At 59.8% G+C, this 13,386-nt stretch overlaps 1 protein-coding gene across 4 annotated transcripts; it reads right to left on the bottom strand.

Annotated features, from left to right (window-relative positions):
• Positions 1-155: 155 nt before the first annotated feature.
• WDR81 (WD repeat domain 81) lies at positions 156-12,994 on the bottom strand. Of its 4 annotated transcripts, none has more exons than XM_050714749.1 (11): positions 12,770-12,994; positions 8,285-11,875; positions 7,813-7,920; positions 7,508-7,698; positions 5,410-5,600; positions 4,964-5,129; positions 4,621-4,786; positions 3,612-4,310; positions 3,268-3,413; positions 2,913-3,092; positions 156-1,968 (listed from the first exon to the last, which is right to left on the bottom strand). In XM_050714749.1, exons 2-11 carry the CDS (start codon positions 11,862-11,864, stop codon positions 1,642-1,644), a joined length of 5,754 nt encoding a protein of 1,917 aa, XP_050570706.1. In that variant the 5' UTR covers positions 11,865-11,875; positions 12,770-12,994; the 3' UTR covers positions 156-1,641. The 4 variants fall into 4 exon arrangements, with proteins under 4 accessions (XP_050570706.1, XP_050570705.1, XP_050570707.1 ...); XM_050714748.1 differs by having other exon boundaries at positions 8,285-11,872; positions 12,770-12,981; XM_050714750.1 differs by having other exon boundaries at positions 11,685-11,875; positions 12,770-12,931.
• Positions 12,995-13,386: the final 392 nt, after the last annotated feature.

The raw sequence follows: 13,386 nt of genomic DNA, 5'->3' as shown, positions 1-13,386 counted from the left end.
CCTTACAGCCAGGGCATCTTCACAGCATCCCTCTTCCAGGACCACGAGTGGTGCCTGAATGCAGAGCTGCAGCCAACGCACCGAGCCGCGCCGCACCTGGGCCCCTCCAGTGCACCCAGCCCGGCACCGAGCCCTCCTCCACACACTTCTGCACATCTCTTTCAAAGAGTTTATTAGAAGTAAATATTTACATCTATTGCGAATGGTTAATAGGCAACGCGGGACTGAGAGCTCCCCTTGGGTCAGAAGGATAGCCAGGGCCAAGCGCTCACCTCCCCACCCTCCTGGAAGCCTTGGGCAGCCTGCCCAGCTCCCTGGCTCGGACTGGCAGCTGGGGGAAGCCCTTTCCCCTTCCAGGACAACTCACAGCAGGCTCCTCCTCTGCCCAAGAGGAGAGCTTCCCGCTCCCCCAGTACTGGCTCTGACTTAGGCTGAAGGATGGATAGGAAAAGCGCTGTAAGAGAAGTGAGGCAACTGCTCCTGCTGCCGGGTCAAAGAGCATTCTCCTCACCTTTGGGTTACAGAGGAGCGGGAGCAAACAGTGCTGCCCCAAAGGGAAGGCCAGAAGGGGACTGTGCTGGATTGTGCCCCCACGTTCTGACCCTACGGTGAGAAGGGGCAGAACTGAGCACCTTTCTGCTGTTCTGTCTTCCCCGGGAGTCTGACCAGCACAAAGGAGGGGAGAGAGGATGAGAAAGGGAATTGCTTGAGAAACTCTGCCAACGCACAGCACGCGGCATTCCTCACCCCGCTGATAATTACGGGATGCAGTGCTGCCGGGGCAGGAACCAGCAACAATCCATCCCCACCTTTCTACTCCAGAAACAAAAAACCTGATGGAAGCACCTAGTTCTGGCCTCTCCAGAGGGTCACATCCCAAACAATCCCTCTTCAGCAGCTCATTCCCAAACGAACCCGTGGAGCAGATACAGGGCTCCTGCCTTGGCTGACCTGCCTTCCTACTTTGCGCTGGAACCAGTAAGGCAACAGGAGTGCTCTAGTTAACCTCTCCTCCTCCCATACAGGCTCGCACGTGGGCAGCAGAACCTCAAGGTAATAGAGTGCATCCTCTGGGCCTCGAACCCACAGACCAGAGGAGGAGGATAAGCCTGGCACCACGCAGCAGTGCCCACTTGCCCTATCCCAGTAAGACTGTTCAGTTGGTCAGGAGTGGAGTGCGAAGGGTAAGCGCAGATGGCAGTAGCTAAACTGTTGTATTCGTGTCAGCTAAACTGTTGTATTCATGTCAAGGGCTACCTCTTACCCCGTAATGGAAGGAGGGAGGACACTCATGGTCCACATTTCTCTGGAGGGCAGCTCACAGTCCCCTGGGGATCAGGCACACGTGGTACAGAAAGCTCCAGGCCTCTCTGCAGGGGTGACAGTGACCTACAACACCCAGTATTTCTCCCAGCAGCAGTGGAGGTTTCTCAGTTATGGCTTTTCTTTTCTTTTTTTTTCTTCTTTTTTTTAGAGATAGAGGTTAGAGATGCTTTACCAAGTGCTCACCGACGAGTACACCTCCCCCCTGCATCGTCCGTTCAGAAACATCTAACTCTGCCTCTTCTGCGAGCGGCGCTGCCGGCTTTCAGCTCTACAACCAGAGCTGTGGGACGGCCAGAAGCTCCTGGGCTGGGGCTGCTACGCCAGAAGGCGTATCACGCCGTTGTCCGAGCCTAGCAGGAGATGGCATTTTGTGGGCAGCACTGCCAGGCTGGTCAGAGTACCCCGGAAATTCTCCGAGCTCAGCTTGGTCGTGCTGATGGGCAGAGCTGAGGACTCCAGCATGGAGTAGACACCGATCTTGTTGGCCACGGTGCCCGTGACCACCTCATTGCCATAGAGGTCAAATGCGTGGATGGGTTCAGATGCAGATTTGTAGTGGTGCAAAGGTTTCTGCTCCAGTTCCTTCCAGACGGTCAGGGAATGATCCGAAGAGGAGCTGATTAGCACATTGCCCTCTGCAGCCTGTTGGAGATGAAGTGCCAGTGAACCAACGCTGTTGCAGTAAAGATTCCCAAACCCATCCTGGAAATGAGACTAGCAGGCAGCTGCCAATAGTCCAACGGTCTTGGTGCAATCCTCTAGGACAGCCCCAGCCATTTCCAAGCAGCAGACAGTACTGAACAGCATTAACAAGGCGTCCAGGTGGACACCGCAAGCTACAGGACTCTCAGGTAGCTGGTGACCTCCTCCAGCACTATGCAAAGTGTCCAAGAGATGGGTTGCATCTCTTCTTAACAAGCTGCTGATACTGAACTCATTCATTATCTATCATTCATTGCTACTACTGCAGTGGGTAAAGAGGTTACCATGTGGTCTCCCCGCTCTGTTAAACCACCTTCCAAGTTATTTTCCTTCTCAGGGACAAGGAAATGGGGAGTTCTTAGTAGAAAACACTGTTGAGGATAGAAGCCCAGAGAGCTTATTCGCAGAGCTAGTGAGAGGGTAAACAACACACCCTAGTGAACTTTGCTTAACCTGCGTTTGGGTCGAGGACACTGGAGCCCCATTGCTGCTCCCTGGGGATGGGTAAATATGGACAAGAGTTACTCATTAGAGCGACACTCTCCAAGAGGGGCTGAAAGCCCTGAAGAGAAGCAAAATATTCGCCTCTTCACAGGACATGTGGCTACTCCCTGCCCCGACACAGATCTGCTTGGCAGGCCTGACACTTGGGAGGGCTGATCTCTGTTCAGCACAGGCTGGAGTGAGAGCACCTGCCTGCAGCACAAACCACAGGGCAGGAGAGCCTGAGCAGCCACTTAAGGACACAGCAAGGGCTGGAGGAAAGCCCCAAGGATGGAGCAGGTGAGCTTTGCCAAGCAGCACGTCAGGATGCTCTACACAACCTCCAAGGACCAGCAAGGCCCATGAAGCAGCCCCCTGCTGCCCCCAGCTGAACCTCTCACCTTGATCTGCAGGATGTCTCCCTCGTGGGCAGGCCACCCCCGCATGATGAGTCCTGTCCTGGTGTCCAGCAGCACAATGAAACCAGATGAGAAGCCAGCCATAACGCTGCGCCCGCTAGGGCTGACAGCCAAGCAGCGGATGAGCCCGGCGCTCACCCCACTGGCCAGGCGAAACTCATGCTGCAAGAGAGAGTCCAGTTACCAAGGGGCGAAAGGTCTAGGGGATCCAGAATTTAGGGGACAAGAGACCTTGGGGCACAGCTGGCTTTGGACCAGCCAGGATTGCTTTACTAAGCACATGAAGGCCATGGGCAAGCCTGAAGCAGGCTGGCTTGCAAAGCAACAGGCTCCCTACCTGCAGTCCTGGCTTCCTGTGGTCAATGAAACGCAGCACGGAGTCTGCGCTGGCCACGGAGATGCTGTGATAGGGAGGTGGCATGGTGGTCACAGCTGTGATGGGGACCTTGTTGTCTAACTCATCAAAAGTCCGGAGAAGTTTGCCTGTGAAAATGTGACACATAAGTTACAGCAGTAAACATATGAAGAAGCTACACGGCAGATATCCAGTCTCTGTGCCAGTTTTTAGCAAAAGCCATCACAATTCGTATATAATATTCAGTATATAACATTCAATAATCAATATTCCTGTCTTTAAGGACTGGACCAGTTCACCCCAGCCCTTTCCCTTTCCCTTCTTACCTGTGAACTGGTCCCAGATGTGCACGGTGCCGTCGCAGCTCACCACATGCTGCGATGCCTCCAGCTGGCTCACGTAGAAAACAGACTTCTTGTGCTCGGAGTAGGTGAACCGCGGCGGCACCTCGCTGGTGCCATCCCCGTAGTTGTACAAGGGCCAGAGGCGGACAGTTTTGTCCTTGCTGCCGCTGAGGAAGAAGTCCTCGCTGCCGAGTGGCGCCACACACTTGATGGCCCCCGAATGCCCTGAGAAACTCTGCAGCTTGATCTGGTGGAAGTGGAAGCGGGGGTCGTGTTGGTTCACCCCGATCTCGTACTGCCAGTAGGCCAGCCAGTTCCCGCACAGCATGTGGGTGCTGCGAGGCAGGTCGTGCTTCAGAGCGTTTTCCTCGCTGGATGAGCTCGGAATAAAGCCATCGGTGCCGGCACCGAGGCGAAGTAAGCCCAGGCCTTCCCGCTGCGTGTCCACAGGAACCTGGATGCGGTTCCCCACCAGCACGCTGCCGAAAGTACCGGAGTGGCTGTCCTCGTGGTGGCTAGGGAGCGGCTCGGTCCCTCGCGTGTCCTGGTCTGAGCCCGCCGTGCTCGGTGCTTGTTCGAGGCTAACCGCCTGCAGGCTCTTTGGGTTCACGTTTTCCAGGTAGAGGCTGGCCAGCTTCTCAACCAGCAAGTAGTTGGGCACAACCGTCCGGATGACATCGCCTGAAAAGAGACAGCACGGCTCCCAGGGAAGGGATTTCCTCGCCTTCATCCCCTACCATCAGCAATAGAATGGGGGGCAGCTCCGGGCTGTGAACACAACACCCCCCAAGGCAGCCACATGCCATTCCCAGCCAAAGCAGCCTGAAGTCCTGGTGGGCTCCCAACACCACAAGCAGACCACGCCACCACGCAGAAGCTGAGTTTCCCCCGACAGGTCTATGCCCTCTGATTTCTCTTGAATTGAGGTCACACACGCATGCACAGAGCGAGGAGCTCTCGCAAAGCCCAGGAGAAGGGAGCCAAGCCGTACCTAGCAAGCAAGAGAAGGGGATGTAGGTGATGTAGGCCATCTCAGGGTTAAACACCTTCTGTAACTCCATCAGCACTGCCGGATCCAGGGCCAGCAGCTTCCCATCTGAGAGGGGCACCTCCATCACTGGCACCTCGCAGCTGCTCAGCGACTCCACCGTCAATCCCTGGACAGGAGAAAACAGCAAGATTCCCGAGATCAGACGCTCTCACCACGTAATTACACACACACAGCCTGGGCTGGGCGCTGCTGACACCAGTGCTGGTGTATGCAGGTGTGCCCACCACACTCCTGCGGCTGCGCACGGGACCGAAGGCAGGAGCACCTCTCGCACATCACTGACCTGGTCCTGCAGCTCCTGCAGCAGCGAGAACGCCCCGAAGAAGTTCCTCACCGTGTCACTCAGATGCTGCTGCACCATCTCCTGCCCGATCCGCAGGCAGATCAAGGCAATGAGGCTGATTGTCTTAACGCACAGGACGATACGGGCTTGGGCACCACTGGGGAAACTGAAGAGGGCATCCATTACCAGCTTGTCCTACACATATCCCTTTTCCCCTCCTCTGCTTCCCACCTCCTGCCTTGTCTCGTGTTTTCAGACATTATCAGAAGGTCTCGAACAGCACAAGCTCTACGCACACAATGCAGACCAGTACAAGGATGTGCACATCTGGGTAGGAACGGCCCCACAATCCCAAAAATCATCAGACCCTCACAGAACTATTCCCACACCCCAGATTTTGCATTGTGCAAGCCGTGGCTGAAGACACCGCGGACTGCAGCGCTTACCCGACGGCCAGTGAAGTGAGGAAGCCCAGCACCGGCAGCAGCACCTCCTGGCTGATTTTGGGGAGGATGTCCATGAGCGTGGTGTCCGACAGACACACCACGATCTTCTGCGTCAGCGTCACCGCGGCCAGCAGCCCTGCTTCCTTCCGGCTGTTCAGCCGCCCGCCGCCAGACCCACCGCCGGGTGCGACCTGCAAAAGGAGTCCTCCAGTGCCGGGGCCCTTTACGTCCCCAGCAGGACACATCGAGGGCGATCCCAGGATCGCCTGAGCTCAGCCTCGAAACCCAGCACCAGCTACAGCCTGCGGGAGAGGAACCTGAGCAGCGACACAGGTCTGGTGCTCGAGGGATGAGCCTGAACCAAAGGACAGATGCAAGGACAAATAGGAGCCTGGAGAGAAGCGGACAGCCCCAAATCGTGCACGTCTTCTGGAGCACATATCCCTGCAGAATGCTCCTGGCAGCTGAGAAACTCAAGAGGGGAGACAGACAATTGTAAACTGGCCCAGAGCATCACCAGCCTGGGCACCACATCCTTCAGCAGCACAGAAGGAGGGGAAACTTATGACAGACATCTTGCAGCAAGAATCAGTGCCTTCATCTTATGCCACGTTACGCCTGGATGCGCAGACTGCTGAGGAACTGTCCTTGCATGAAATATCCAAGGCACAAAGCCTGGGTAAACCTGCCAACTTCGAGAAATCCAGCTGCTAACAACTTCCCGAGGCAGAGGAGCGCATCATTTTTTGCTGAGAACGTACCCCTGACGGTTACAGCAACGCCAAATAGTTCACAGTGCCAGCAGCAAGACTAAAAGGTTTGTCTAGATTCTCTTTCCTAACTCCTAGACAAACCAAACACCCAAGAAAAGAGAGTCAATAACAAAACCCACAAACAAGTCCCGGTTTCCACTATATTTCTTGTACACCTGCCATCTTCCAGCTCATCACAGAGGCTCTTCCCCTCGCAAAATAGCTGCTCTGCCAAATCCTCCGGGAAGGACTCACTTCATCCTATTTGTGACCCTCCGCTTTCAGCACTTTTATATCAGGTTGCCAAATGCTATTCACAGGAGCATTCATCTCCCCATCAACCCCAAGCAATAACTTGAGCACAGCAAAGCAGAACAGCTGGAGCCACGATCGCAGTTGGGTGGAGAGCGATTTTGCTGAAAAACAGGATTTTTTTTTCTTTCCCCCCCATGAAAAATCTCCCCTTCCATGCTGGAAAAACTGACAGCGCTTTTTTTTGTTTTCTTTAAATGAGCAGCTGTGGCCTCCTTCCCTCTAAGTTTAAATGATCAGAAAGCCATTGAAGTTTTCCATTTGAACAACAATCAGTAACCCAAGTGTTTATAACTGCTAAAAAGGAGCAATATGAAAAATGAGCCTGTTTAAACCATTCAAAAAAAAAAGATGAAAAATGGTTTGTTTTTCCAACCAGCTGCATTACACACACTTTCTTCTTGCTACTCAGCTAAGAATTTCAAAACGAAAAGTTTCTAAGTCTTGCCAGTGCTTTTTTATACGGTTGAAAAAAACTCCTTCGACATCTCCCCTGCCTATCCCCCTGTAAAACCACTCGCCCCAACAATCCCACTGCAGTCTGTCTGCCCATTATCACAGTCCCACCCCATGCCAGCTCCATCTCAGCCTGCTCACCCTGCAAAACAGAAGAGAATATTTTTCTCTGGGTGCCAGCAAAAGGTCTGGCGGGGAAAGCCCACCACTGAAATGGGGAAGGAAGGGCTGCAGCAGCCTGCAATTCGGTGCAGATCCGCGGTGGCCTGGGCTTGCTGAACAGCAAAGCCCACGTGCACAGCCGTGTCCTTGGCTGGAAGCGGTCTGGAGCTCGTGGCAGGGGGTCAAAGCATCGCCCCTGGCTGCACCAGCGCAGCCCCTTCCCAGCCAAGGCTCCCGCACGCTCCGACACAGCGAGAGCTGCTCAGCCCACGCTGCCCCAGGGGGAGTTCAGCTGAGCACAACTCTCATGAAGGAGGCTGGAGCACATTTTCCGTGCATCCTCTCCCCTCCTCGGATGCCTGGACAGAGCTCCCACCCCGACCCAGATGAGAAGAGGAGGAGAAGGCAATACTAACCAGGTAGCTGATGTAGGGCAGGTACTGGTAGGTGAGGACAGGCTCTCCGTACAGGTACGCCACGTGCACAAGACAGGCCAGCACCGGCTTGGACACCTGATCTCCCAGGACCGGCCGCTTCTGGTAGATATTGCCCGTACTCAGGGGACCGTTCTCATCACTGCTCGGTACAAACTGCTGCCTGGTGGGGCCTGCCCGGAGACAACACCACGAGCTGAAGCAGCAGGCTATGCCCAAGCCACAAGGCGCCCAGCTCTGGGGCAGAGCCCACCCCAGGACCCCGGGGTGTGAGGAGCAGACCTTACCGACGTAGCAGGAGGTGAGCAGACGGAGCAGGTTCCTGGCGATGAAGCGGGACGTGACGGTGGGGCCCAGCTTGGCCGAGAGCCACCTCACCATCTTACAGGCTGTGTCTGCAAAACAACAAACAGTCGCAAGGACAGAGCCTGGCGCGGCGCAGATTAGCTATCGCCCGCCGCTTTCCCAGACCCTGCCCGCCCCGCAGGCGGCTCCCTGGGTCTCTGGTTTGTTGGCAAACTGCGGAAAGCCGTGCTTTCACCCCAAACCCCCTCCCCGCAGCCGTGCCAGGTCCACACGCTTCAGTGGGATCGGACCTTTTAGGGTGGTTTCAACACCGTCCCTGAGAAAGGATGAGAGACACCCCCAAATCTGGATCCACTTCTCCACGGCAGGTCTGGCTCTCCTCTTCTCCCACTCGCTGCTTTTCTGGGTATTTGCCACACCCAGCAGAAAGGCCAAACCCTAGCAGGGCCTTACCCAGGAGTATCGTCTGCTCTTTGTCATCCGAGTGGTCCGGCAGCTCCTCTCCCTCCCCATCCTCTGGCTCGCTGCTGTCATCAGCCAGGGTGACATCCACGGAGGCGCCAGCGTCCACAGCGGCGCCAGCATCCACGGCCACCGCCAGCTCCGCGTCGACCGCAGCGTCCTCGTGCTCCTCGTCCTCGTGCTCCTCTTCCTCCTCCTCCGACTCCTCGCTCTGCTTCAGGTCCTGGCTGCTGTCCATGGACTTCAGGCTGCTCTTGTCCTTCTGCGAGTCCCCGTCAGCGGGTCTGTCCTCTCCCAGCGACACCTCGCTGGCGCTGCTCTTGTCGCTCAGCCGCCCCAGGCTGAGCAGCTCCTGCTCCTGCGGCTGCAGGGACTCCCCGACGTAGAGGCCGCTCTGGAAGTCCTCGCCCTCGGGCAGGTAGGCCTGGTCGTGGAAGCTGACGCCGGAGGTGTAGTCGAGGAGGTCGAGGGCGGCAGAGCCGTGCTCCACATCCATTTTGATCTCCTCCCCGAACACACACGACACCGGGCTGCCCGCTCCGCTCTCGTCGTCTTCAGCCGCGCCGAGGAGCGATTTGCTCTCCTCCCGCGAGCTCTCGATGCCAACGAGGATCTGCAGGATGTGCGGCAGCAGGTTGAGGAGGAAGGACTGCAAGCCCAGGCGCACGATCAGCTGGGCCACGAAGCAGTCCGTGTACAGGTAGAACCTGCCGTGGCGGTAGCAGGGGGTCTCGTACGCTCCGATCAATGGTTTGAGCAGGTATTTATTGGCATTTTTTGGGCCGAGGGATTTAGCTATAGGCTCAAAGAGATACCATGCTGCGTAGACAGCAGTGTTCTCCTCGGACATCAGGGATAATATGAAGGGCAGGAGAATCTCCAGGCCTTCAGGAGTGATTTCGGAAAGGATCCCCTCCAGCTGCTGCCACAGCTGGAAAACGAGCTCCCGGCCCTCACCTTCATCCTCCACCTTCTTTGCCTGGTAGGTGAAGATGAATTTGTGCAGAGCTGGGAAGTAGGTGGGGAAGGGGACGATCGAGCTGAAGGGACTGAGGAGCTGCGTGGGACACGGCGGGGGCAGGCCCTGGGAGATGGGTTTGTACTCAAAGAGCTGCACCATGCCCTTGCCCAGCCTGGTCTTCAGAAGCTTCTCCACAGGCACGCTCAGCTGCAGCAGGACGTGCAGCACGTGCTGGAGCGGGGCCGGGATCTCCTTGGGGTGGTAGCGGCACAGGTTGCGCACCATCAGGAACCGCTCCAAGAGGGATGCATCAGGCTTCGAAGGGCGAATCCTCGGCGCAAATATTATCTCAGCCACCAGAACGCCCAACGCCTGCATGTCCCTCTGGAAGAGGTCCGAGAGACCCAGCAGCGGCTCCTCCCAGGGCTGCTCCACCAGCTGCATCTCACTGCTCAAGCCTTTCACCAAGAAATTGTCCAACTTCTCCAGTTCTTCCAAGGCCTGGAGCGGATTGAAGCCTTCGGGAAGGGAGATCTTCACGTCATCCCTGTCGGCCTGATCCACAGCACCCGCCTTGCTCCGGCGCAGGGGTCGGACCCCCGAGGCCTTGCCTTCAGAAGAATAAGCAGGGAGGGCGGCGGGCTGTGCTGGAGGCACGGCGGGGCAGGGCTGATCGGGAGCTCTGCTAGGCGCAGAAATCGAATCCAGGGCCTCTGTGCCTTGCTCTAGATCATCCTCACCAGCGGCGGATTTCTCGCCGGCCCAGGTGGCTTCGCTGGGAGTAGCCTCCAGGACCAGCCCGTTAACTGCATCAGTCACCGGGCCCTGGATGTCCTCCAAAACCACGGCCTCCCTGATGTTCTGGAGCAGGGGCCGAGCAATGGCCGGAGCTTCAGCGGGCGTGTAGGCAGGTCCCACCATGCGCCTGGGGTGGGGCTGGTCGAAGAGCTGCACCACCCCGTAGGTGGTCAGGTGCGTGTGGTTGTCTACCAGGTGGAGGCAGACGTTCTTCTCCTTGACAGCGTCCTTCCCCAGCAGCTTGTATCCGAAAGTGAGATCGATCCAGTGGTGGAGGTCCTGAGAGACCTCCCGACTCTCCAGCAGCATGCGGTGGACTTCGATGAACTCCTCGTAGGAGCTGCACCACGACGGCACGTCCAGGTCGGGCATGTCTGGGTGGATGGATCGGAAGATGGAGGGGTCGGTATAAAACTCTGGGATGCACTCGTCCGGGGTCCAGCTCTGCATGCGCTCCATGCTGGCCGGATACTCGTTGGGCTCCCACTGGGACCTCACGTGGCAGCACAGCACTGACTTGGGCGTCCTCCGAGCCGTGTACACGTAGTAGGTGATATCTGAGAGGACGTCGGAGATGTGATGGGGGACGTGGAGCTGCTCCCCGCTTGACCCGCCAGCAACGAACGCCTGCTTGGTCATCTCGTAGGTGAAGTCCAGCTGCTTGTCTCCCTTGTTGAGGCGGAATTTGGATTTCCTCAGGTCCCTGAACTTGCCGTTTTTGGTAGTGAAGTCCACCACCCAGGGAAGAACCGGGTGGTAGTTGGGGTCTCCCATTCTCCTCCCAGCCAAACTGTTTAAACGCATTAGGTAGTCGAAGTTGCTAACCCGCCCGTGTACCCACTGCAACACCAGGTCCCGGAGGTCCTTCTGGCAGGTGGAGCACCTCATCGCCTCTTCTCGTGCCCCAGCGCCGCTTTGCTCGCTCAGTCGTTCCAGCCCAGCCTCCGCGTTCGCTTCTTCCTTCCTGGGTCCCTCATACTCTCTGAAGTTCACCCGGAGCCGGCTGCAGAGCTTCTCATCCACGGCCACGTCGTGCAGGGAGAAGGCGCCGCAAGCCAGCCCCGCTTGGTGACAGGCCCTCATGGCCTGCAGCACGTGGAAGAGGAGGAAGAGGATCTTGGCGTGGCTGTTGGTGAGCTTCGCCGGGCTGAAAGTCACGATGTCGTGCAAGCAGTACTGCACGTACGGGTAGATGACGTACAGCATCTCGGCCGACTCCAGCAGAGCCTCGGCCTGCAGCACGTTGGGGCAGGAGGGGCCCCCCCTCGCAGCGCTCTCCTTGGCGGGGGAAGCACCAGGCACGTTCTTGCCCACCGGGAGGACGGGGCAGCCGTACGCCTTCTGCAGGGCAGCCCGGAGAGCGTCGAGGGCCAGCACGGCGGGCGGCGCGTGAGCGTGCCGGTACGGCCGCACGTAGCGGCCGTGAGCCCGGCACCACAGGTTGCGGTAGTTCTGCGAGGCGACGCGGTGCATGAAGCCGTGCAGCGTCTCGGGGCTGCCGTTTCGGGGCTCAACGGCGGCGGGCGGGACGCGCAGGGGCTGCGCCAGGCGCTCCTTCCGCAGCCCGTGGATCTCCACCCGCGTCCAGCCCGCCGGCAGCTTCTGCACGGAGCGCTGCAGGAAGGTCCTCACCTCCACCTCGCTCAGCCCCTCGGGCCGCGGGCACAGGCCGGGCAGCACGCGGCGCTCCTTCAGGCTGGCCAGCCATTTCTGCGGGACCAGCGCCGTGACGTGCGTCCCCTCGGCGGCGGCCGCCAGCTGCCGGCGGTCGATGTTCAGGTCCTTCTCCACGCGCCGGAGGAAGCCCTCCATGGCGGCTCCTGCTGGGAGAGGGAACGCAGCCCGGGAAGGCTGGGGGTGAGCGGGGGTGACCGTGGCACCGTCCCCACGGAGCCCAAAATCCCCCGGTGAGCCCCCAGCGCCCCTTGGTTCCCTCTTGTCCCCCGGCTGCTTGGAGGGATTTGGACTAAGAGCACATCTGGAGGGGTCGAGGAGGGATGGAGGGGACCGAGAGGGGATGGATGGGACACAGGGGATGGAAGGGGACCAGATGGAAGGGACCAAGAGGGGATGGAGGGAGCTGCGAAGGGATGGAGGGGAACCAAGAGGGGATGGAAGGGACTGAGAGGGGATGGAGGGGGACTGGGCGGGGGGGGGGGGGGGGGATTGAGGGGACCGAGAGGGGATGCAGGGGGGATGGAGGGGGACCAAGAAAGGATGGAAGGGGACTGGGCGGGGGGATGGATGGGGGCCGAGAGGGGATGTGAGGGACCGAGAAGGGATGGAAGGGGACTGAGAGGGGACAGAGGGGGACTCGGGGGGGGGGGACACAACGGGACCTCATCAGCTGCAGTGCCGGTGGCAGGGAGCACAGGGGGGGCCCACAGCAGCCTGCCCGCAGCACCGAGCACTCACCGGGCCCTTTGGGATGGGGCCGAGAGGGGAGAGGCGGCACAGCGAGCCCCGGGGGGGGGACCCATACCCCGAACCCCAAAGAACCCCAAACCCTGGGGGGGGCCCCCCCACCATCCTGGGGGGGGGGGGACACGGGGCAGGGGGGGCGAGACGGGGACCGGGGGGGGGGAGACCGGGGGGGGAGGGGGGGGGCACGGGGGGGACCGGGGCCACGGACCCGGTGTGGGGGTACGGGGATGGGGGGGGGGGGGGGGGGTACGGGGACCGGGGGGGGGCCCCGCTGCCGCCGGTCCCGGCGTTACCTGGCGGCGGCAGCGGGCTCAGCGGCGGCGGGCGGCCCCGGCCATGTTGGTCAGGTGACGGCGGTCACATGCGGCCGCCGCACCGGGGGGGGGGGGGGGCACGGGGGGGACACAGCACACGACGGGGCCCCCCGGTGCTGCTGCTGCTCCCGGACCGGGGGCAGGAGGAGGAGGAGGAGGAGGAGGGAGGAAGGCCCCGCGCCCCCCCCCCCGCAGGCTCGGGCCGGGGCCGGGCTCCCCCAGCGGCTGGCCACCGGGGGGGGGTGGGAGGGTGGGGGCGCGGAGGAGGTGGGGGGGAACTGGGGGGGGCGGTGGGAGGGGGGTTTGTAGGGGGTAAAGGGGAAGGGGGGGTTGCTGCAAGAGCCCATCCATATATGGGCAGGCGGCCGGCGTGACGCGGTGGCTGGGTCACCGTGACGTCACCACCGGCGCCCACCGGGCTGTCAGCTGGAGCCGCCGCGCCGCGAGGCAGCCGGCCTTAAAGGGGGCCTCCGCGCGCAGGGGGAGCCCCGGGTGACGCCCCTACCAGCGGGAGGTGAGTGAGGGAGTGAGGGGGGGATCGGCAGCGGGGGCGAGGCCGCACCGCTGGTTCTCCCCGCGGCGTTCAGCGGATCAGG

This window comes from Cygnus atratus, chromosome 20, assembly GCF_013377495.2.
Source record: "Cygnus atratus isolate AKBS03 ecotype Queensland, Australia chromosome 20, CAtr_DNAZoo_HiC_assembly, whole genome shotgun sequence".
Taxonomy (NCBI): Eukaryota; Metazoa; Chordata; class Aves; order Anseriformes; family Anatidae; genus Cygnus; species Cygnus atratus.
Note: the sequence above shows the minus strand (reverse complement) of the source record. Positions and strands in the feature narration are given on the sequence as shown.

What these genes read in the sequence shown, in the direction of transcription:
- WDR81 (XM_050714749.1), bottom strand. Translation starts at nt 11,864, where the DNA reads ATGGAGGGCTTCCTCCGGCGCGTGGAGAAGGACCTGAACATCGACCGC. An exon ending in GCTCACCTCCTGCTACGTCG is followed by an intron (nt 7,699 to 7,812) that starts GTAAGGTCTGCT and finishes GTCTCCGGGCAG; the next exon opens with GCCCCACCAGGCAGCAGTTT. An exon ending in TGCAGGAGCTGCAGGACCAG is followed by an intron (nt 4,787 to 4,963) that starts GTCAGTGATGTG and finishes TCTCCTGTCCAG; the next exon opens with GGATTGACGGTGGAGTCGCT.